At 37.9% G+C, this 25,766-nt stretch overlaps 2 protein-coding genes across 3 annotated transcripts; both read right to left on the minus strand.

Moving 5' to 3' along the window:
• Positions 1–2,833: 2,833 nt before the first annotated feature.
• Positions 2,834–25,766, minus strand: LOC135688064 (uncharacterized). Of its 2 annotated transcripts, none has more exons than XM_065204766.2 (7): positions 25,275–25,766; positions 23,376–23,508; positions 22,850–22,963; positions 20,642–20,701; positions 19,936–20,185; positions 18,835–18,934; positions 2,834–10,340 (listed from the first exon to the last, which is right to left on the minus strand). In XM_065204766.2, exons 1-7 carry the CDS (start codon positions 25,608–25,610, stop codon positions 10,317–10,319), a joined length of 1,017 nt encoding a protein of 338 aa, XP_065060838.2. In that variant the 5' UTR covers positions 25,611–25,766; the 3' UTR covers positions 2,834–10,316. The 2 variants fall into 2 exon arrangements, with proteins under 2 accessions (XP_065060838.2, XP_065060837.2); XM_065204765.2 differs by having other exon boundaries at positions 2,836–10,340; positions 18,741–18,934; positions 25,275–25,764.
• LOC148957904 (uncharacterized) lies at positions 15,120–17,333 on the minus strand. The gene has a single exon (XM_089113875.1). The coding sequence runs from the start codon at positions 16,194–16,196 to the stop codon at positions 15,120–15,122; it is 1,077 nt and encodes a 358-aa protein (XP_088970001.1). The 5' UTR covers positions 16,197–17,333.

The raw sequence follows: 25,766 nt of genomic DNA on the forward strand, positions 1-25,766 counted from the left end.
GGTATTGATTTATGCACAATGAATATGTGGTCTATCTTTTTATTACATCGCCTTGTTATGAATCAATCTGACTTGCAAAATCATAAATATAATAATAATATTAATAAATAATTTGTTTAAAGTTTGCGTACTAAATGAACGGCTGATAGCTATAAAGAAGCTAATTAAGGCCAACTATCTATAAAGAGTTAGTATGAAATAAAAATATATGATACAATATTAAAAAGGTTTAAGGTATAATGTTCTAAATAATAAAACCTAAATAATAAAACCTAACCCAGCAATAAATTTTTTACACAATCTACTGTCGCATTCTATAGGGTGTGCTCTTAATTCTTTTTTAAATGTTGCCAATGATTGGGACTCTCTTATACTGTGAGGTAGTGTTTGCCACAGTAAACATTGCTGAAGAGTCGAGCTTGATGGCCCTATTTATGAAAAATTTATACTAATGGATGGACAGATTGTTCCAAACTTACTCTATAATTTTTAGCTTCTTCATTGCTTTTAGTGTACTATTGTGCACAATTCATTTTTCAAACCTGTGAAGCATGAGTTTTTCAAAACCGCGACCTCTTTTTTAGAGAGAGCCAATGCTTTTTTGCAATTCTTTTGCTTCAAGTTCGACTCTCATTCACATTAGGTTTATAGTTGTCCTTTTTTTCGCTTATTTGAAGCATACTGTGATTTGAAAAAGCTTGATTCTTGATTGTGAAGGTTACTTGATTTTCTAAACCTCTTGCTGCTGTATTTAAAGTACCCAAATCAACGGATTCACGTTCAAACTGTGGAAATCATAAAATGTGAAGTTTGGAAAAAATGTACACCAAGCAAAATCATTAAAACATAGATGATATATGAATTAACATTTATCAGCATAATTACTTCTAGTTGTTTTGCTTTCTTCTTCAGTGTTCTGCTTTGTTCCTGCTTGCTGCATGCTATTAACATCCATTAATATACATAACTGACAATATTTTCTATCGTTTCTTAGGAATGTATTGCCTCCAATCTTGCTCTCTTCATTCCTGATATCCTTTGCTGGTGGGTCTCGGTAATCCAAAAATGTTGATGTTATGTTTCGTTTTTTGAAGTAACAATTTTGTAACAATGCCCACGATTTTCTTTGCAAGACCTTTTTTAATTTTAATCGAATAATTTCAGTCCTCTGGATTGTAAAAACGATATCGGTGTTAATATTTTCTGTCATATGAATATCTGGATGTATTTGTTATCTGTCCCGCACTAACGGCAATAAATTCTGTCGCATCCATATTCAGTTTGGTCAACAAAACGATCAAACTTGAACTTTGCACTTTGAGTCTTTTTCATCGACTTTTCACATGTTATACATTTCTTGCATGGGCCTAAACACTTCTCGACATCCCCAGCAAAAAAGTAATAACAATTATAGACCCACATGCGTGGGCCTAAATGAATTCCCTTTTCTTGTTTTGGACCCACAGAGATGCACATATTTTTAGTTTTGCAAATTCTTTGCCTCTTTACCGAAGAAAAAGAAGCAGACTGAATTTGCACTTGCAAAGGATTCTTATATTTTGAATGGAACGAATATCACAGAAGCAAAATACACTGCGGCCGCCATCATTGAAAACTATAGGCCTTGTTGGTAATGCATTTTTTACTGAGTTCTATTTTAAAACAATATGCAATGAAGACCATGACTTCTGTGGACTTGATTTACGAGGACTTTGATATAATTACAAACGCCTAATGTTTTTTGGCTCAAAACTTTTAAAAGCAGTACTCCATTATCGATTTTCGGTTGTTCTGTTATATAATTGGTTCAGACAAAATTGTTCTAAGCTGATTGGTTTAAATCGAGCAAAATCGCATTCTCGCGAAGGCACCTCAGATCTTGTGTCTCTAAATTAGTTAAAAGGATTTAATTCTTTTAGTACATCTTTTGCATGTCTCAGACTCCAAACTACCTATCCCCTTCAAAGTCATTTAAATTCGAAATGCTATTTTGTTATGGCTGTGCCCTACTTGATAGGGATTTTTGTTTTTCAAGACAGACAGAATAACGGAATACCTTGTTTTCGACCTTTACTTTACTAAATGACATATAATGCAACCTGCTGTAATAATTCATATTTTTATTAAGTCGATTCCTTTGAAATCTAATTGGTATTGATATTTTAATGTTTGCACGAGGCTGTAACTAAGTTGTAAATTGTTAAAATGCCCGGTGGCAGCATTGGTTCGGTCTAGACAAACACGATTTCAAACGAAAACGCAACTTTTTTACGGGTTTTAGCTTACCGTTAGCTTGAAAACAAAATAATGTGTTTGAAAAATTATCTGAAATGAAGCTTTTTAAAAGTGCGCCACTCAGCCATCGTAGCAGCAAGAAGGGCAGCAAGGCAAATGAGGGACATGCTGAGAATAGTATTGTCCATAGATTTCTAATTGGGAGACCAGTTGCTACGCCAGCTTGATCAAATCTCATTTATGTACAGCACAAAGATAAATTAACCATGTGAAATGTAAACCCATTCATTTATACTGGAATTTTATTGAGGGTCTGTCGTTTTAGACACTGGCATGAACAAAACTTCACTAAAAGTGAGGAGAGTTGCCAGCTGTCCCTCATTACTTTAGTGTCTCCAATTGACGGGCCCCCGTGAATTAATTTCAAAAGAATTTCCCCTACCCCCCCCCCCCTCCCCCCGTCGCTTAATAGCACCCCCCTTCTATTAGATTTTACAAATCAAGTCATTGGATTTTCATTATTCGTTGTTTTTCATAGTCTTTTGTAAAATCTCAAGCGTACAAAAGTAACCGATGATGTTTGACTTGGAAGTTAAAAGCTGTAAATTTGATTTATCTTTGTATGATTGCAATTTTCTCTAAAACTGTAATCATACAAAGATAAAACCAAATTTTACGTACTTTGACGTAAAACCAAATTTTGACAAATTTTGAGCATATTCTAAAACGTACTTCGATTTCAAAAAAGGATTGCCGACATGAACATCCCCCTCTATTAGCACCCCTTCTATTGAAAACTCGTCGACATGAACACCCCCCTTCTATTACCTTCCCCCTTATATTAGAGATATTAGAGTAAAAGCACTGGAATCACGAAGTATGGTCATATCTTGAGCATAGCTTTTTGTTGTCCTAAAACCTACCTTTGACAGCTTGGAAGCAAGAAAACGATATTAAAACACTTATAGCAGCTATATTACATGACGTCAAAGGTATCTTTAAATTTATGCAAGTTTGCTTCGTCGTCTTCTTGAATGAAAGATTTTAAATTGCTGATACATGGACCTTTTGATGCTTGATTGTCAGTTTATATTTTGTTATGATGTGTGCAGGGACGAAAACAAGTTGCTAATTTTGGGGGGGGGGCGTGGAAGGATGAAAATTCCAATCTAAGTAAGAAATTTTTCATTTGACCAGTAAATCTACTATACCTACCAAATTGTATTTGTAAATAGCCCGAACACCATAGTTCTATTTTCTTTATAATTACCAAAACTTTACTCAATAATTAGCCTAAAGCATAAAAGCCTAAATCTCTAAATTTTGATTAACATGAAACAGACATTTAAACTTACAGTAAGATTTAAGCAACATTTAAGCAAAACCAGTATTAGATATACTTAATGATTAGTAGTATTCTTTCAGATCAATTGATCAATTTTATCTAAAATACATTTTTTCACAATATAGAAGCACCAAGAACTTGAGCCTTTAATTTTTGTTCTTGATCGAAGAAAACTACTAACAATTTTCAGAGGGCCAAATGCCTTTTCATTCTTTACAATTGAAATGATGATTTGAGAACAAACTTGTGCATATGCCTTATTCGAAAGATGAAACACTCTTCTTTGATTAAATACTTCTACTGCAGTTTTTGCAATGTGTTATTGCTTCACAGCAGTTTTGTCATAGGAATTTATGATAAGGGTCAAGAGCGTTAACAAATAACAGGGGAAGTTTAGCATAAACTCGTTTTTATAAGAAGCGTTGAGAATTTTTAGCACTGAAAGATTATTAATCTTTTATTGAATTAACTACTCGTAGTTTCTTAAAAAACTCCCACTCTAATATTTTCTGATCAATACGGGAATTATTATTCCAAACTATAAAGTCTCAAATTTCTTATCCGGAAATTCACCTTGCCTGTTTGTAATTTGTTTCAACTCCCGTCAGAAAAAAAGCAAACGAGGCAATTGTGCAATTTGGATCCAGTAGAGATGGTCTTCACAATAGAAAACGATTAGTGGTTGGGTCAGCTTCAGCCTGTCAATTTCAATGTTTAGAATTTTTACATTTAAAATAAAAAACTTCTTAAAATATAAAATTCACAAGTTTGGTCCTAAGAAAAAATTCCAAGTCAACCGTTAAGTTTTCCAACTGTAACTGGATTTTCCAAACTTTGGGGGGGCGTTACGCCCCCCACGCCCCCCTTATTATTTACGTGCCTGGATGTGTGGTTTGTGTTTACCGGTAAACCTTTGCAGTTCATATGTATTTTGCTTTTTGTGGCGTGTTATAGGATGTTTTGCTTAATTTTAGACAAAGATATGCTTGCATAGATTAGAGAAATTCGTTGTCGACATGAAGGGTATGGAATTCATTGCATTTACAGTTTTGACCGTCCTGCTTTTTAATCAAACGCTCGAAGAGCTCGAATGTTTTGCAAAAATGAAGGAGGAGACACTCTTGCATCTAGAATTGGCTCTTTATTCAATTAAAACCAGAATAATACAATAACCTGCACCGTTCACGGCGGGAGAAGACTTCACGTCATCAAGATCCCAATGCTAATGGTGCTAACAATTATACAATATTAAACTTTCGTAAACTAGAGTGAACTGAGGAAAAGAATGAAAAATGCATTAACACAAAAATGTATGTTGTCATTCGATGTGACGTCAACGCCGTTATCAAAGATTTGGTTGCCAAGATGATTTACTGTCACACCGATAGTTTCTGTAACACGAAGAAACACATGGCCATAAAGCATAGTCAATATCAATGATATCAAATATCAATACTATTCAGTATCAATAATTTTCAAATCCTTTTCGTTGTGGGAGTTTACATCATTTTTCGGAATATTTTACTGAAAGTTGAAAGACGAGGGTTAGTGGCATGCTAGATAAATTAGAATCTTGGCATTGAGAAGAAGAATGACAAATTGATCACAATCTACTTATCCCGTGCGTTTTTGCTATCATTACACCTTTTGGCTACTTTTATGTTCAATTAACAAACAGGGTTTCCCTTTGTCTTGTTGATTTGTTCTTTGCCTCAGTTGCTGTTAACAGGGGCGTAGCTAGCGCCAATACTGCATGAATTCGTCGGTAAATCTTCGGCTATCTTGACAACATGGAATGCTGCAATGTTGGAATGCTGCAATGTTGGAATGTGTTTTTTAAAACAATTATAACTACATGCTAACAAGTACATTTGTATTTAATTTGAGTTTATCGATATGAGAACTTATCGTACAGAAAGGTACTGCCATGCAATGGCTAAATTTCTTCTGTTCACATTCCAACATACCAACATTCCATGTTTTCAAGATAGCCGTAAATCTTGAGTTTGCCTACACAATCCTAAGTTCGCGGTAAAATCATATCAGTAGCTGAAATTATGAAGTTAGATCCTGGACAAAAATATCGAGTCGTGGTTTTGGCACCTCACCATTGTGTTTCGTGGATTCTATGAGTCTTTTTAGTCATTCGATGCACCGAATCGCAGCACGACAACATTGTTCAGCGCGTTAGTCCCCTTACTTTTAGACGAGTCGACGTACTGTATTGCACCTATGACGACTCGACGCACAAGTCGACGACTCGACGCACAAGTCGACGACTCGATGCACAAGTCGATGACTTGTCGCACAAGTCGACGACTCACACACAAGTCGACGACTCGCACACAAGTCGACGACTCGACGCATTCCCACTATCTTAACCTCATGCGTCGAGGCGTCGACCTCGTTTTGGCGAAGAGACCTTCCATATCATTGTGAATTCCCGCCAAATGTAGCAAGAAGACGAGATGGAGAAAATATTAGAAGCATCCTTCAGAATGCTTTGCAACGTATCGATTCAATATCAAATGTGCCCACGAATTCAACTGATACACGTACAATAGTCACGACGATGCACGCATCAGCAGCAGCATCAGAACAGACTGCAGCAAGTTTTGCCCCCGTAGGCCCTAGGCCGGGTGCCTCCAGCGGTAGTAGGGCAAACACCAATGCCTAAACTAGTAGTTTCCTCAGTCGAGTCTCCATAACTTAGATATACTTCTAAAGAATCCTTGGAAATAGGTAAAGTAGGGCGACCTCGACTTCCAGTTTTTTCAAAAACTTGCTCTTGTTCAATATCTCCTGAGGATGCGAATGTCTCTCTTGCTATCTGCAAACTATTCTCAATCTCTGGTGGGATATAATTACAGACAAATAAATTCACTTGTGCTAAAATATATAATAGAATATTCATGTGTGTACATAGATAAAAAATCACAGCCTTCTGGATTCTCGTGAATTCCTTGCTCCATTCAATCCAATACTAACTGTATTGCTGTCCGAAGGAAGCTCTTCAAAATTTCTGTGTTTTGGGCTTCCATGTTGAATTTCGTCTTCGCCAAAACGAGGTCGACGCCTCGACGTTAAGACAGGTTAAAATAGTGGGAGTGCGTCGAGTCGTCGACTTGTGCGTCGAGTCGTCGACTTGTGCGTCGAGTCGTCGACTTGTGCATCGAGTCGTCGACTTGTGCGTCGAGTCGTCGACTTGTGCGTCCAGTCGTCATAGGTGCAATACAGTGCGTCGACTCGTCTAAAAGCAAGGGGACTAACGCGCTGAACAACGTTTTCGTGAAGCGATTCGGTGCATCGCATGTCTAAAACGACTCATAGAATCCACGAAACACAGTGGTGAGGTGCCGAAACCACGACTCGTATTTTTATCCAGGATCTAACTTCATATGAAATAGCACCTAAATTCTTTTCCATCTATAGTATGTCTTCGTCTGTAAATTTTTCTATTGATGAGTCTCATAGTCTAGCAGATCAAGCGATGCTACTGGTTGATTTTCCAGTTTTCCATCAATCGTAGCCATTACCTTTTGCCGAGAAGACAACTGAAAAGACTTCTTCAAAACATGGTCATTAGCTTATTCTAAAGATTCTAAATATAAATATCAATATCTTATAGGTATAAGAAGTATAAAATGTATATTTTTCAAGCCCAAAAAACTTTAGGCAAAGTCTCAAAGGTTAATATAACATTTTCTATTACCTGTCTATTTAGAACATGCTACGGATGAGCAACGGGTTAGTTCTTTATTTCAAAATTGCAAATCGGATAAATTGCAACTGCGGAAGAGAAAGGTAGTTCTGATGACTGCAAAGTGTGAGATAAACTATAGTTTAGAAATGCAACGCGAATGATGTCATCTCTCTCTCACAAATTACAACTCATACATAATAATTCTCACTTACTTTGGCTCGATATTTTTATGCCGATCATAGCATTCTTTGATTAAGTGCATTTTCTTGGGGGTGGTCATTTCCTAGAAGATTTACACTGGTATTTTTATCTTAAAGATTAGAATATATTGATATTCTTCCTGTTTAAAAGCACTCGGCTGTTTGAATGTATATTTACACAATAGTCGACATGAACACCTTCTTGAAAAATGAAATCAAATGTAGTAAAAGCCTTAAAGTGCCATTGAATTGCAAAAAATGAAATTTTTTTTATTGTTTATTCTGGAAGACTAATCATCGCTGATTTTGAAAAAAAGTTTAGTTTTTTAATTTGGGGCCAACAAATAGGGGTTTTTGGTGTTCTTTTGCGAGTAGGTCGTGCCAAAAGAGGCTGGGGCGAGTGACGCATTAAGATTTATAAAGTCAATTCAGCCATAGAGGGCTGTAAGAAGATAAAAAGCTACAAATTGTGCAGAAGAAGATACAAGCATAAAACTTGATAGAGATAGGCAGTTTGATATGCCAAAAAGATAGGGTGTGAATAGACGCTGAAAAATATCCCCTTGTGCTATTTATAGACTGGGGTACTAGATTTCAAACCTCTTAGCAGTAATTGACACAATTTAACCATTAGATCGCGATACCAGCATGGAACTTGATAGAGATAGGCAGTTTGATACGCCAAAAAGATAGGGTGTGAATAGACGCTGAAAAATACCCCTTATGCTATTTATAGCCTGGGGTACCAGGTCTCAGACCTCTAAGCAGTGATTGTCATAATTTAACTTTTAGATCGCGATATCAACATGGAACTTTGTAGAGATAAGTAGTTTGATATGCTGAAAAAATAGGATGCGAATAGACGCCGAAAAATTTCCCTTGTGCTATTTATAGACTGGAGTACTAGATTTCAAACCTCCTAGCAGTAATTGTCACAATTTAACCATTAGATCGCGATACCAGCATGAACTTGATAGAGATAGGGTGTGAATAGACGCTTAAAAATATCCCACCGTGCTACTTATAGACTGGAGAACAAGGTTCCAGATAAACAAGTTATTTTCAAAATTTTCATTTTGGATCACGATACCATGAAAATGATGCTAACAATGATGCTACTGCTTAACCAGGGACGCCAAGATGTTCTGGAAGCCAAAATGGATAGGCGAACAGTATTTGCAACCACGAATTCTAGATTAGCTTTAATTCATTCTTTTTCTTGCAAACGTTTAAAAAGTTTTACTTTTTAAGGCATAATTTTGCTTTTACTTTTAATAAATTCCATTTAAAATGAACTTCTTTACTTTTTGAGGCCCCCTGACCACGAGGCCTTGGGGAAATTTATCCCATCTTGACGGCCCTGGCGATAACTGATGCTTTGACAGTGGCAACGCAAGTTGGACAGTGGGAAAAGCGCCGAAAAATGTGCAATTTGTGTGGTTCTATAATAGATCAACTTTTTCCCTTGATCAGTTTGCTCACTTTTATTCATAATTAGTTAAGCTGTTCGTAAAAGCATTCTTATTAGACACGCTCAATAATTCACAAAAGATAAATGATCGGCATGAAGACTTACTACAAACTGCACGCAAAAAGTTTGCTTACTTTGCATGGGCTCGAAATTTTCACAAGAAAATACCTTGCATGGTCTTGTAGTTAGATAGCTAGTCATATTTAGAGCACAATTATTGCACTATTTCCATCCACTTCACGTTTTTTGGTTTTTTATCGCACTCGAAATACAGTTTTCAGTACTGAAGCCCGCATCACTTCCGCGACTTATAAACGTTAATGCGTCACACATTCCTGAAATTCCTCACAGACTGCGCACAAATTTTCGCGCAAAAAGTCTTGAAAATCGCAACTTTGAAGCGTTGTAGCTTCAAAACACTTCACAATTCCGAAAAACAAACCTCACCATCGGGTTCAGGAGCATTGACTTGACTTAGAACATCAATAAAATTTTTTTTGAGTTTTTCAATTCAGTGGCACTTTAAGGTAAAGAAGACTATTGTTTATAAATAGGTATTAAAATCTGTTTCTAGTTTGCAGGTCCTACTTTTCGTATGCAGAGGTAGAAATGAAGCACCACACCTAACTCTACAGCTAATAAGCAATTTTTTAAAGATTGCATAAAGTGCCCTTTATCTGTATATAAGTAACAGAACAACATTATTTAACATTGAAGTATTGCCTTATTTAATAGCTTTTGCAATAATAAGAGCAATTTAAAATAAATATATTTACATCTCACAAAAAATTTGTCCTTGTTGCTAAAAACCTTGCCTATCAGTGAACCTTTTACCTAAACAAAAATTTACTTAGTCCAAGCTTGGATGTGGAAGATTAAAAACTTTCCGCAAAAAGCTGAATTCAACGAGATTAAATGACGACAAAGACGGGGGTAAAGTTTTTATAGCTAAAATCCAAGAATAAAACCAATGTCACGTAGACCAAAACTACCAAATGTGCATGAATGCAACATGCGATAAATTGTATCGACGATTAATTAGTGCTAGCATAGTTTCAAACTACAGTGGAAAACTTAATTATATGAAAATGATAACTCAAACCGTCTCATGGGAAATATCATGCTACGTGAAAATTTGCAACATTGGTTAATTATTCTACAGTTTGTGGCAATAGGTGGAAAAATGTGACACTTCATCATTTTTGTCCCAGCGTAACATTAGAGCCCCTGTCGAATCAACCAGACAAGATTCTGTAAATTTGTGACAAACTTTGGAATTTCATTCTCAACCTTTACCCCATTGCTGCGGGAAACTTTGTGTAACTTGTCTTGAAATGATCCTAATATCCTGCTACATCTTGTTCAGAATGCGGCCAATGACACAGGCTGGAAAATAAACAAGTTCAGCTATAACAAACATTTCTTTTAAAAATAACATTATTTTTGTAAGAAAAATTCAAAATGCTAAAGAATCGGACATATTTTTGAAGCCAAAAACGACAGGGCAAAAGCATTTACTGTGAGCAAAGGCTCGTATGTCCAATCTCTGACATGATACGGAAAATCAGAACTGATAGCACCAGGAGGTTTTTACTGACTTGCTTAGGATGAAGCCTAGAATTATAAAAAAGTGATTCATATTGCTAGTTCTGGGAAATTTGCTAAACGGAAATTTTTTGGAAAGATCAAAAGTAACGTTGTTGTTGTTCTGGTACACATTCAGCAGCAAGCGGCTATCAGACGATATGTTTCAAGTGTATAAACCATCCTGAAGCTCATCAGGTCGTAGGAAAACAATTATTGGATTGGTACTCATCCTACTTTATCGATATCGCTGACGTTAGAATATATTTTGACTGGTAAACTCTGTGAGACAATGCTGTGTTATACTACACTTTAACTACAGTGCAACCAAGTATATATAAAATAACTCACGGCCCTTTTCAACTCGACTTGTGGCAGAGAGGAACAGAGAGACAACGACTTCTTTTGTCAGTACTTTGAACGAACAGCAAGATGCTTCTCCCAAAAAGCCTCATTCTTAAAACTACTACAGCGTATTTATAGATACAAGCATTTTACAACTATTAATAACAACCAATCAGCTAAAAACACGTAAGAACTACAACCAAAAGAAACATAGATAATTAACAGCGGAAATAAAGTGTTTGCCAAATATTTAAATTATACCCTACAATGGTTCGTTCGATCTGGTGCACAACACAACCTCCCCCTTTGAAATCGAGCCTCCCGGCTCGAAAACGCGTCAAACTGGTAAAATCTCCTGTGGTGTACAGTAATCCTCGGGACGAGTGATAGAGGGCTCATCTACAGACGAGTCACTCTTTGCTATCGGGTTAGGTTCTGGTAGAAAACTGTCTGGCGGTAAATCCACATCACTGAGATCAACGAACGTGTCACATTGCGGAGGAGCAGCGGTTGGACGGTCCGACGGATCGACGTACAGCTTCATGCGGTTTGCGTGCACTGGAACACTAACTGGACGGTTGTCGAGTGTCCTTAAACGAAAGTGAACGGGCGATAACTTCTTGACAACGCGATATGGTCCGTGGTAGTTATGGGCCAACTTTTTGGAAAGACCCTTTCTCGTTTTTGGGGTGTACACCCAGACTTTGGATCCGATATCAAAGGAGACTGGCGCACTGTTCTGATCGTAGTAGTGTTTCATGCGCTGTTGAGTCAACTCTGTATTTGTCTTAACTATGCGATGGGCGTTTTCCAGATTTTCGACAATGCGAGCACGGTGTTCTGCAACGGAGGACGAGAGTTTTGCTGTCGAAGGCAAAATAAGAGACGCATCAATTGGCAGACGAGGCTCTCGCCCATATAAAAGATAAAACGGCGATTCGTGGGTCGTAGCGTGAGGCGAGACACGGTAAGCGAAAAGCACCAATGGCAGGTGGCGGTCCCAATCCCTCTGATTTGAGCTGACATACATCGACAACGCTTCCGCAAGGGTACCATTAAACCTTTCGACTAGTCCGTCCGTTTGCGGATGATACGAGGTAGTCCGAAGTTGGCGAGTGTTGAGCAATTTGCAGACCTCTGTAACGATAGATGCAAGAAAATTCGAACCCCGATCTGATAAAAGCGTTTTCGGAGCACCATGGCGAGCGAGAATCTTGTCCACAAGCAAGTTAGCAATCATAGACGCTTCAGTAGAAGGCAAAGCAAAAGCTTCAGGCCACCGTGTGTAATAATCAGAAAAAACCACAATATAACGGTTGCCGTCGTTTGTAACGGGAAACGGGCCTAAGACGTCCATGGCTACTCGATCAAAGGCTCCTTCGACAGGAATAGGCAGCAAGGGTGCCTTCTTCTTACCCCTAGGCACCTTCTTCATCGAACAATCAATACATGAAGTACACCAATGTTCAACGTCTTTATACATGCCGTGCCAATAATAACGAGAACGAATTTTCTCATACGTTTTAAAAACGCTTAAATGACCAGCAGTAGGTTCATCGTGACAAGCAATAAGAATCTCTCGGCGAAGGCTTGCAGGAATTACCACCTGAGAACATAAAGACTGAACATGTCGTTTACTAGGTGTCCATAAATGACATAAAACCCCATTTTCGTCCAGATAGTACGAGTCGACAGTCAGTAGCAGAGTACGCGCTTTATTGTTATCATCTGGCAAGAGAGAACACTCGAGGTACTCAATAATGGCGAAAAGGTCACGATCTTCGCGTTGTAATTTGGTGAGCTGTGGAGGAGCAGGACATGGGTGCCTAATAGAAGCCATAGGCGGAGAAAGACCAGAAACAGTGGTTGAGGAATAAGATCGTCGTGAAAGCGCATCTGCGTTGTTGTTGGAAGGTCCAGGGCGATAAACAATGTCAAAATCGTACTGCTGCAGCTGCAACGCCCAGCAAGCAAGCCGACCTGTAGGATCCTTCACATTCATGAGCCATGAGAGGCTACTGTGGTCTGTATGGACAAAAAATTTACGGCCATGAAGATAAGGTTGATACCGTTTAATTCCATCCACTACAGCAAGAGCTTCACGTTCCGTGGTGCTATAGCGTTTTTCAGCATTATTCAGCTCACGCCCACCATAGGCCACGACATACTCCACACCCGCAACTCGTTGGCCGAGAATATACCGAAGAGCCGAGTTGCTGGCATCAGTATACAGGTGAAAAGGCTCACTAAAAACGGGATAAGCTAAAACAGGATTGGAGCACAAACTCTGCTTTAGTATGTTGAAAGCGTGTTGACATTCAGCACTCCACACAAACTTGACGTCCTTTCTTGTTAGCTGATTTATAGGTGAAGCTATGCGTGCAAAATCATGGACAAAACGTCTGTAATAGTTACAGAGACCAAGAAAACTGCGTACATCCTTCACATTGGACGGCACTGGAAACGAGTTTACAACTTCAAGCTTGTCTGGGTCAGCAGAAATACCATTTGCAGAGACAATAAACCCAAGAAATTTCACAGAATGGCGAGCAAAGTGGCACTTACTTGGTTTCAATTTCAAGTTAGCCTGACGTATGCGATCGAAAACGAGAGACAGCCTTTGCAAATGTTCTTCAAAAGTAGAAGAAAAAACGATAATATCGTCTATATAGATGAGACAAACCTTCCATTCTAGGCCAGCAAGAACTCTCGACATCAGTCGTTGGAAAGTCGGTGGAGCGTTTGTTAAACCAAAACTCATTACATTATATTCGAACAATCCTGCATGTGAAACGAAGGCAGTTTTTTCTCGCGAAGACGGATGCATGGCAACTTGGTGATAGCCCGACTGCAGATCGAGCGTTGTAAAGAACTGAGATCCAGAAAGAGCGTCAAGGGCATCATCAATGCGAGGAAGAGGATAACTGTCTTTGCGAGTGACAGCATTTAATTTTCGATAGTCGACACAAAATCTCGTCGTACCGTCTTTCTTCTTTACTAAAACTACAGGAGAGCTCCAAGGGCTCGAAGAAGGTTGAATCACATTTTGAGATAGCATATTTGAAATCTGTGTTTCAATTTCTTCACGTTGCAATTGAGAGACTCGATAAGGTGAAGACTTAATAGGCCGAGCATCCCCTGTGTAAATTTTGTGTTCGATGATGGAAGTATGGCCGAGATCAAGGCTAGATGAGGCGAAAATATCTTTAAACGATAAAAGTAATTGTGAGAGAGCTGCATTCTGGGCCTCTGAAAGATCGACATTCTTAATAGACTCAAGTTCGGAAAGGAGGCTGTGATGTTGTGGAGCAGAATCCATAGCTGAGACACTACTTTTTAAAGGAACGATGTCAGTGTGCAAAAGTTCAGAAAACGTGCCGATGACTGTTCCTTTATGAAGAAGCACTGGTTCATCAGAAGGATTTAACAAACGAAACGAGACATTTCCTTCACTAGTTGGGCACGAAATGGAAGCTGCTGGGAGGAGGCGATAACGAGAGGTTAATTTCTCATTACCTTCGACGAGGCCTGCGACAGAACTACTGTGCGACTGCAAAAGCTGCACAGGAATAATAGCTTCAGAACGAGGTTCAATGACGAATGAAGAAAAAACTGCGACAGAGCAAAGCAATGGAGGTGTATTGCCAGTTATAAATGAGACAGTGTTATCATTCTTAAATGTTACAATATGGCCAGGAACATCAATAACAGCATGGGTTTTATGCAGAAAGTCACGACCTAACACAACATTGTAAGCTAGGCCAGAGACAACTGAGGCCTGACATTCATAATGCTCATTACCAATGGTGAGAGGAAACGTCACAAAACCTTTCACAGCAACAGTGGCACCATTTGCAGTTTGAATACTTTCGAGTCCATTACGCGGCGTCTGCAGCGAGTAATGCATGCGCAGAGCAGAATTAAAAAAACTTTCACTAATTACGGAAATAGCGGCGCCAGTGTCTACGAGTAATTTAACTTGCTCATTTTCAACTGATCCCCAAATTAAGACATTTCCAAGTATTGAAGATTCGTCACTTGATGATGTCCCGTTTAGTAAGCACGGTACTGCGTAGGTTCCCTTTCTTGGCTCGATATCAATGTCATTTAGAGGTTTTTCTAATTGAAACTTGGCACTAGTCAAACGATTTCGTTTATTAACCCATTGTTCGAAAGACGAATCAGCTTTTTCACAAAACGGGGGCTTCATTTGCTTTTCAACCGTTTGGGCCTCCTTCAATTCCCCCAACGAGAAGGCCCTTGTTCGTTTAAATAATTTGTACCGGATCTGTCCTGCTGAAAGTTTTGAGTTGACCGAAAGCGAGAATTATTTTGAACTGCATTTTCTCTACCAGAAACACCACTATTATTACTTCTACAATATCGAGCCACATGACCCACACGATAGCAGTTGTTGCAAATAGGTTGCCCATCGGTGGTACGTAAATTACGCCCCCTTGCATAGCTTTCCCTTACACCTTGTTGAAGCCTGTTCATGGGTTGAGGTTTGCCAGACACAAAACGTTGATCAATTGCAGCAATTAGCTCTGTTTTAAGATTCAGGAGGTCACTTTGAAAAGAGCTTTGATTTGCAACATATGTACCACCACCCAAGTTGTTACCATAATCAATTTGATCTAAAGCGTTTAACTGGCCGGTTCTCTTGTTGCTAGCCAACGCAAGCAATATATTAACTTGGCCCTCAAGTTCTTTAATACGCTGGTCTTGCGAAATGGTTTGCGGGACGGTTGGGCCGAAAGACTTTGAAACGGCGTCACGGAGGCGGGCAAGGTTTTCTGCCTCTGTGAAAGTTTTTGGCTGGTTTAAAACAACATGGTTCTTTAGTTCTGCGCTTAGGCCGTTTATGAAAATGTTCATCATTTCTAACTCATTTAGATTCAGTCGTTGACACTTTTTTATGATGTCTTCAGTGTAGGTTACTAGAGGCTCATGTTCGAGCTGTTTTCGGGCATAAAGTTCTTGCCGTATCAAAAACTGGATGTTTTGGTTGCCAAATCTTGCAATTAAAGCTTCAATTAAGCTATCGAAAGTTCCTGCAGTTTCGTCTGAGAGCGTCTGAAACCATGCCAAAGCTGGGCCATTAAGCAGCAATGGAAGTGCACTTAATTTTTTTGCATTGCCCCAACCATAGAACCTGGCAAGTCGATTAAATTTTACAACCCATTCATTTACGTCTTCATTTTGGAATCCACTGAAAGGCGGTTGTTTAAAAAGTCCCGACTGGGCGTTTCCCTCCAGGGCTGCCTGCATAGCAGACACACGGTTTTGTAATTCTTCTACCGTTGCTTCCATTTTAACTACGTGAATAACTAAACAATTTCACAATATTTCCAAAGTTTTGCCGAAATGAGTGCAACCACGGATTTTGTTTTCGAGTTATCAAGAAGAAAACGAGCGGAATTAAAGTCTGTCTTGAACAATCTTTAGACAATATCATATAAGTATATCAGCATTCTGAAATTGCTTCTCGAAAGTTCAGTTCAATCTTCACTTTTAACGGAAATCCGACGTAATAATAAAAACGATACAAGATAACCAATGCGGCGAAGACGTCAAAATTTCCAAAGAAACAAGAAATAAAAACCATACCCAGAACATCAACCCCGAACAATTCCAGTGAATACGTCAAAACGGCAAGTGAAATAAGAAAAAGAAAACTATATACAAAAACATATGAAAAGCATCAAACCCGAGCAAATGCAGCGACTACGTCAAAACGGCCAATGAAAAATGCAATAAAACCTATATTCGACACCAAAATGTAAAACGCAAGTTTATCGGTTTTTTTTTTCAGCACGCCAATAAGTATTCTCGACCCGTCACGTCGTGGTCACCAATATGTTATACTACACTTTAACTACAGTGCAACCAAGTATATATAAAATAACTCACGGCCCTTTTCAACTCGACTTGTGGCAGAGAGGAACAGAGAGACAACGACTTCTTTTGTCAGTACTTTGAACGAACAGCAAGATGCTTCTCCCAAAAAGCCTCATTCTTAAAACTACTACAGCGTATTTATAGATACAAGCATTTTACAACTATTAATAACAACCAATCAGCTAAAAACACGTAAGAACTACAACCAAAAGAAACATAGATAATTAACAGCGGAAATAAAGTGTTTGCCAAATATTTAAATTATACCCTACAATGGTTCGTTCGATCTGGTGCACAACAGCTGTTCTTAAAAAACTCTTACATTAGTATTCATTGACTAGCTATCCCCGAAGAGATTCAAGAGGCTCGAATGCGCACTGGAAAAGATACTTTTGAAGCTAAGATAACACGCAATAGATTTCTACCCTCTTGCAGAGGAATTACATAAACGATTCTTTTGTAAATTTTTGAAGAAGTAGCCTCCCCCCGCTCTCTCTCCTTGCCCATTGAACGGCGAGCTGAATTGTTGATGTTCTATGTCCTCCTGAGCACAATGATATAGACATAAGAATCCGAAAATGGCTTTGAAAAAAGCAAACATTTTACAACATACTTAAAGCTTTTTCGTCTGACACTCCTCAGAGCATAAAACGTCAGAATAGGTCTCGAAAAAACACGTTTGAAAAATATATACCCAGTTGTGGATCGAAATAGGCCAATCAGAAAAACGCAAGCACAAGACCGGTATAGTTGACCAATCAGTGCCGCGAGCCTAAAGAAAAATTACCAATGGAGTCCAAGAGAGAAAACGAACTCCTTTTGTCTACACAATGGCGGCTTTTTCGTTTTTATGTAGATTGACTCCAAAACTGCTAGATGGAAGGACGACCGGGCTCTGCCAATTATCCGAAACATGTCGTCATTATAGAGTTTTGCACAATCTGGGTTGTCTAAAAGATGTTGACCAATGGCAGAATCACTTGTTTTAACAGTGTTTCTAGACCTACAAGATCGAGGAGGCTGTTCTCTTTGAGGGGCAGTTTTGTTTCGTATGTTGGAAGGAACATGCTGTTTTATCCTATCCCCCAATCTTTGGGTTGTGCGCCCTACGTAGGTTGTGCGCCCAGTTTATTTGAAACTACCATGGATTGGTAACACTTCCTTGCGATTCGAGAGTCAGATTAGGCAAGCCATAACCAATTGTTTCTTTGCTGTCAATCCTCGGATTGTTTACAGCACTAGGAGAGCCCTTCCATCCATTCAAAAGGATTGCGTCCCTACCAAACAAAAAAGTTCCGTCATTTATGAATTTACGTGCCAGTGTGATTCTGGCTACGTAGGGCGCACAACCCAAAGATTGGGGGATAGGATAAAACAGCATGTTCCTTCCAACATACGAAACAAAACTGCCCCTCAAAGAGAACAGCCTCCTCGATCTTGTAGGTCTAGAAACACTGTTAAAACAAGTGATTCTGCCATTGGTCAACATCTTTTAGACAACCCAGATTGTGCAAAACTCTATAATGACGACATGTTTCGGATAATTGGCAGAGCCCGGTCGTCCTTCCATCTAGCAGTTTTGGAGTCAATCTACATAAAAACGAAAAAGCCGCCATTGTGTAGACAAAAGGAGTTCGTTTTCTCTCTTGGACTCCATTGGTAATTTTTCTTTAGGCTCGCGGCACTGATTGGTCAACTATACCGGTCTTGTGCTTGCGTTTTTCTGATTGGCCTATTTCGATCCACAACTGGGTATATATTTTTCAAACGTGTTTTTTCGAGACCTATTCTGACGTTTTATGCTCTGAGGAGTGTCAGACGAAAAAGCTTTAAGTATGTTGTAAAATGTTTGCTTTTTTCAAAGCCATTTTCAAATTCTGTACCGCAAAAAAATTGTTCACATAAGAATCCATAAAATCCTATATAGCATAAAGAAGTAGAGAAAGATATTCATACCTCCAAATGTAAGATACTAGTTATCAAGATATTGCTGCTATATGAATTGCAGAACAGCAATTACTTCCACCTCACAAAGTGTCAAGGTACCTACATCCTCGAGCTGTATTTTTACCAATTGGCCTTCCAGAATTCTTTCGCAGTACAATGTGGTTTGTATAACATCTGCTAAACTTCCCGCTACGTGATAGCACCTTAACAATAAAATATTATTTGCTCAGATCGGAAGTTTGTTAAAGTTCAAAATAATTAGCATTTTTATCATAATCAAAACCAATATCATAAAAATCTTCAGTCCATAGATAATATGATATGAATTCCAAAAAAATTATGATATAAATCAAAAAATGTGTGTATAGAGCAGTAAGCAGTAAGTCTGGTATTAGAAGCTATTAAAGAATATTGGTAACTCCAAGGTTTTGCCATCATAAAGGAAAATTAAAGATAGAGAGCGAAAAAGTAAGATTTTTGCTTTATTCTACTTTCTACATTTCAGGACAAAGGACCACAAATTTGAAGATATCACGAAATAGCGCAAACAAGGCATACTTTCGCTCTACCATCGGATATAAATTTTGCTTACCTTCTCTAAACATTTAATTGCAGCTGTAAATTTCATAAAAAATATAGATTGTACGAAATACCGGAAACATAGCATACTAAAGCACTTTTCGTCCGACACTCTTCTGTGAACAAACGTCAGAAAATGACTGAAAGTATACTGAAACTTTGTATCCAGGTGTGGATCGAAAGTAACGTGAGAGAAAGAAAGACGCGTTTGATTGGCTATCTTGTTTCTACCAATCAGCGACCGCAAAACTCTCACCTAATTGAAGAGTCCAAGAGAGAAAATTAACTCTTTCTGTCTTCACAAGTCGGGATCCTTTGTTTTGATGTAAACAGATCCAACTCCTGTTCACAATAAGTTAATATTATAACATTATGAATCCTGACTAAAATTTAGTGAACGACGTCAATGGGAGCGGATATAGAAATTGCGAAGCTGTCACCTCCAGCTGGGGTAGAAAGGCTACGCAAGTCAGACCAAGTTGTGATCATGATACTGCAGATCTTTTCTATTTTCAATATTACACAGTGTACACTCTGACGAGCGTTAGACAAAAGTATGCTATGTTTTCTTCGCTATTCCCTGCTATCTTAAAGTCAATTTTTCAAAAAGATTCAAGTTACATACTGAGCTGAATCGACAGTCACTTTGAAATTTCTGAGTCTGTCCTTGCAGCAATCGGATCTGTTTGTGATGTTAACACCAAGAATACCATATTTTTGTTCCAAGTCAACTTGCCACCATGGTTTCATTTCAGTAATTGTGTGTGTGCAAGAACCCTCGTTATAACTAGACCTTCTTGATCCATCAACAGCTTTTGCCGATGCTCCAGTGGCTAGTTCACTTGATTGGCTAGTTGGTTTGTTTTTTGCAGCGTCTAAAGATAATAAAGAAAGGTAAGAAAAGGTAACTATTTATCTCGAGTTGTCTTTCCTTAAAGCTCTAGACATTTTGCTTCATTATATCGTTTGTGTTCATCTGGCAGTCATGAAAAAGTGTAAACATGTGAGTAATAGCATTTTAAACTTTACCGATTAATTCCACTAAATCATAGTATATAAAGGTTACTTTCGTGCGTCTTTATGCAATCGAAAACACTTTATAAATTTTACTTTGTATCAATTCTTTAGGGTCATATTCGTCCTTAAGGCTATTCTCTTTCTTTTGTTTATAAAATTGGATGGTTTTCTGGGTTTTAACTTTGAGTTTCACGCTTGATATGGTCATCAGGCAACCTCAAGAGCCTATCTAACTTTAGAGTTGCAACTCTTCCCTGTTCTTTAAACCAAGGCGCAGACTAACATAAAAGTAAACACTAAATGTTGATACTTACTCTTAACACAAAAGAAGTTGTTTCTTAGCATGATTCTTTGTCCTTCTTCGCAGGGTGTGGCTGAAGAGAATAATATTTCATTAACCCTCCTTTCTAGCAGAAAGTTACTTTAGCTCAGCTGCTAAGAGCAAACTTGAAAATTGGTAACATGCCGTGCTCTTGATCATTGTAAAGCATTTGATACCTGGAAGATTGTTTTGATCATTCTTTCGACGAGATTTGACGCCTTAAACCAATTTTGGTATCAAAATTCCTTCAAAACCTTGCAGAAATTGTCACAAATTTAACATGTTATCAACATAAACACGACGCTTATAGACCATTTCTCGACAAATAAGCCAAAGTATATATTTAGATCTAGGGTCTTACAGTCGGGTATAGTAGCTCACTATATGTTATATGCCATTCCGAAATTGAATGTGTGAAGGATCAGTTCTAAAAATCAAGAAACCCAAATTTTGAAAAATTACGTTAAAGCAAAATTCTTAGATACCCTACAAGAAATAAATACAGTTCGCAAAAATTCGAAAGCCCGAATCAAATGCGAAAATTCTTAAAGCAACGCTAGCTTATATCCACGCCTCCAAACGTTTTGAATAAGAAACAAAAGCTTGTGATTCTTCTTTCTTGTAATTTCTCGTAACTTGTAATTATTTTTCATTTTATTTTGCAAAATCAAAAGATCCAAAGCCAGGGGGTAGTCATGATATTTTGTTCCTCCTGGTATCGTCTTCGTAGTATAGTAATTTCGTTAGTTAGTAATTCATCATTGTAACTTTTTATATGAGATAAAGAAAATTAAAAAAATAGATGATTGGGAAGCTTGTGCTTTCTCAGCTCCCTGAATCACTAAATCTAATGACCTATAATTTTCAAGAGATATTCGACGGTTTACTAAGTATACATGCACCAATTAGGATAACAAAAGATTAGCAATCAACCTGCGCCATGTATTACGCCCTAAATACAAAAGCTTATTGAAGAAAGAGGGCTATTGGTGACTCTCAAGTTGAAAATGTTGACCAAACAAAGTATCTGGGTGTCGATAGCAGCTTAAATTGGGCAGAACACGTCAACAGTCTCCGTCCCAAAGTTTCTCGGGCAATCGGATTTTTTAAATATTCCAGAAATTTTATACCTCAAGACACGTTGAGTAAAATGTATCGGGGTATCGTCGAGCCCCATTTTCGGCTCTGCTGTTTGGTATGGGAGTGCTGTGGGGTGAATAAACTGCAATCCTTGCAAAAGCTGCAAAATCGAGCAGCTAGAAAAGTAGTTAAAAGCAGAGTTGATGCGCCTGATATGCCACTGATTCGCAGTTTGGGTAGGCCACCTAAAGATGACATTATTAGAAGCGAAACAGCCACAATAATGTACAAGTCGTTAAATGGGTTCGTCCCAGAGTACCTTTCCAACCTGTTTGAAAAAAATTCGACTCGAATTGTGAGAAAACTGAAAAATACCGATACCGATCTTTCGCTACACTTACGGAAAACAAACAATGGGCAGAGAGCTATTTCTTTTCGTAGACCTAAGCTTTGGAACCAACTTGAACCTGATGCCAAACAGGCACTTTCCCTTGCCACCTTTAAGAGAAGTATCAAAAACTAACTATAAACGACCATTCTTATTTCGTAGTATTTATCTTCTTGTTTATTAATGTTTCTTACTTATTAATGTTATTAATATGGAGAACCATAAATAAATTAGTAGGAATTGAATAATTCGTACAGGACAGTGCTCAATAACTTAAAAGCTATATTTCTAGCAGAAAATTGCTCCTCGCAATTACTTTACTTCAGAAGCTCTATTCAAAATGAGGAGTTATGAGAAACTGAGAAAATTTCAGGCTCGCCAATTTTTTTATAATTTGGTACATAAACTTAAAAAAGCCTGCAGTTTCTTGTGAGTGAGTTTTTATGTTCTGGCTTCACGTATCTTCACGCAAGCTCGAATCGATTCTTGAATCAACTGGGATATAGTTGGGTTAGCGCAGGCTCAAAATAAATTTGGTGACAAGTGTAGCAAATAAAAGTTTCATTTTTGATGACCCATTTTAAGAGTTATCTAATATTTTTGATCTAACATCTTGCAATTCTCCACGATATGAACGATATTGCCCAAGCTAATTCTTCGTCTGTCTATCCAAATTTCTTTTGTACAATTTTATAGATTGCTTTAATCGAAAATTTTCCCATTTTCGCATACCTAATTCGCAGTCTTTTCCAGTGTAACCGCTCTGGCAGTTGCATTCATATGATGCAAACAAGTCGATGCATACTCCGCCATTTTTGCATGGATTTTCGGCGCATTTGTTGGGATCTAAAATAATTAGGGTTATTTACTTGAAAATGAATAATAGCAAATTATTAAAAACATTTATTGCTTAAAAATGTTTGTTGTTATTTTTTTATTGCATAAATGTTTCAAATTTGCATAGCTAATTTCCATTAAGAAAGTTCTATTTAATCTGTAGTCTAGTCAGAACGTTTAACGATGTTTCTCATAGTGGTAATATTCACTTCAAGATGCCTCTTTTTGGCTTCAGAATGTATTTCAATAAGTCAAAAGTTTGGTAAGAATGAGAGATTTTAAATCATTGATTTCTCTAAATGTTCCTTCCCTAAAATATGAATGTTGTTCATCATTGAGAAGGCTAGCATTTATTTTGCAAGTAACCTCCAGCAAACATATTTGCAAATGAAGTAATGGAATGGATTTTCGAAGCTCATACCTATAGGTGTATCACAGTGCAGTCCTGTATGGTTTTCATCGCATACTTTGCACTCATAAAATGGAGGGTTACAGGTATCTTTGCATAGGACACCGTCATTGCAAGGCTGCAGCTCCATGCAGGTGTCACCGACCTAAAGAGATTATTATGCGAAAGATTACGTGACAATCATACTTTAATTTTCCCAAACTTTAGTATTTATTTTCAACGACCACGTTTGGAAGGAAAGAAGGTTAGCATTAATCTAGTTATTTGTGGCCTGTCCATCAAGCTCAGGGAGGCAAAGAGCAAGGTGGCACAGCTGAGCTTTTGTTTGAAGCAAGAAGGCTAGTGACAGTGTTAAAAAAATTCATTTCACGAAAATGCTGATATCTTTGGGAATAAGGCATTTAATGAACGATTTTTTTGTGTTTCAACGGATCAACGATAGTTAGCATGCTTAGTAATAGTAGATAAAATGCGAATTTTATTCATATTTTCAGTGATTACAGATAGATATCTTTAGATTGATACTTTTACGATAGTTTTTGTGCAAAAGGACTTGGTCGAACATAATATAAGCTATTTAAGTAGCTACTATTAAGCATAGAAGCCATTTAATATCAAAACGCTCTCTTTTTTTTCCCTACCTGCAGCAGCTCTGGTATAACCTAACCTACCTGCAGCAAAGTAAGATTAGTAAAAAAAGTTTAAACATAAAGCTATTGTGCAACGGGTATTAAAGGTATTTGTGACACTCAGAGCAGAATAGTTTAAAATTACGGTATTATCAGATGTAAGAAAACAGGGTCAGCATTTTTTCACTCATAAATTGAGCTACAAAATAAACTTCCTTTTCTGTAAAACTGTTAAAATTAGTGCTTGGCTTGAGCTGCTTTATGTCACAAGGTTTGAGATCTAATGAGCAGGGGCTATTTTATCCATCTTTCATGTTACCCATGCAATGGCTTACATTTCAACAGTGAAATGTAACTTAGAAATGCTGTGGTTTAAGCAAACATGGGGCATTACAAAGCTGGTAAATTCTGATCTTAGTACGCAAGACGCAGAGATTCATTTGCTCGAATAAGGATGTATTTGATTGCACTGTTGACGAATTTACTTCTCTTCGGACTCACATTGTTTGTAAGGGTAGTCAAGCTCAGAATCGCCAAGTTTTAAAAGATATTAAAAGTGCTTTGAAAAAAGCAAACATTTTGAAAAATGTTTCTAAAGCTTTTCGTCTGACACTCTTTCGAGTATAGAACGTCAGAACATGGGTCGAAAACTCTACGCTAGGAAATATATATACCATAATACCCAGTTGGATCGAAATTGGCTAATCAGAGGTGCGAGCATATGAATGTTGAGTGAGGTTGCCCAAAAAGTGCCGCTTTGTCTATTGAGAATGTTACCAATGGAGTTCTACGGTGAAAAAACTCCTTCTGTCAACAAAAATGTGGCTTTTTCATCTTCACGTAGATAGATTCCAAAACTGCTAGATGGAACGACGATCGGGCTTTGCCAATAATCTGAAAAATGGCGCCATTAAAGTTTTTTGCACAGTCTGGGGTTTTTATTAAATGCTCTCCGATAGCGGAATAGCAGGTTTTTGCTGTCGATATATATTGCTCAACTATGATATTGCTCAGTCTCATCTCGCATCTCATCAGCAGTGGCTTGTTTTGCGATATTCACAACACGCTTTTCAAAAAAGGTGACTCCTGTTCGAGGGCCAGCGCTGTTCCCCGGAACTATATGAAACTTGAAAGAAATAAGAAAACTCTACTTCTAAGAGACTAAGAATATTTTTGGGCTTAAAAGAAAAACTCCTCAAGAATATCGACGCTGGACAAAGTTTATAGTTTTGTTATAATGAAATAGATGTACAGTGTGAATGAGAAGTTAGAGCATACCTACCAATCGATTACTATAGTCAGTAGACTTATAGATCCAATCTGTTTCTTCAGCAAGCACTGTCCCATTGTCAGCGTGTGCTTTACTGTTCAGTTCACAAAGCTTTTCCTTAACATTCAAATTGTAAGAGCGACATTTTCGATGCTCAACGCATTTCATCATGCACTGACTCTCATCTAGTCCTTTGTCTTTTTTTAACACGTTATCACTAAGTCGTCTTCCCTTGTGGAAAATAGAAAAATCAGCTAATGTCTTACATGGTAAACGTAGCATGTATCCATAGACCGTGAGGCCAAAGGCAAAGACTCCAAGCAGCCTACAGTAGTGAACAAAGGCCATGTTTTCACTACAAATTTCTGACTTGCTGAGTGATTTTGACAAATTGAAGTGCACTATTAAGGTAAGTGCTGCATGGCACCCGTCTCTGCATCAAATCTGATCACCTGCAGAAATAAAAATTCAATTTGCTTCCTTTCTTATTCCATTGAATTTTTT

This window comes from Rhopilema esculentum, chromosome 19, assembly GCF_057945365.1.
Source record: "Rhopilema esculentum isolate cy_ngs chromosome 19, ASM5794536v1, whole genome shotgun sequence".
NCBI classification, from domain to species: domain Eukaryota; kingdom Metazoa; phylum Cnidaria; class Scyphozoa; order Rhizostomeae; family Rhizostomatidae; genus Rhopilema; species Rhopilema esculentum.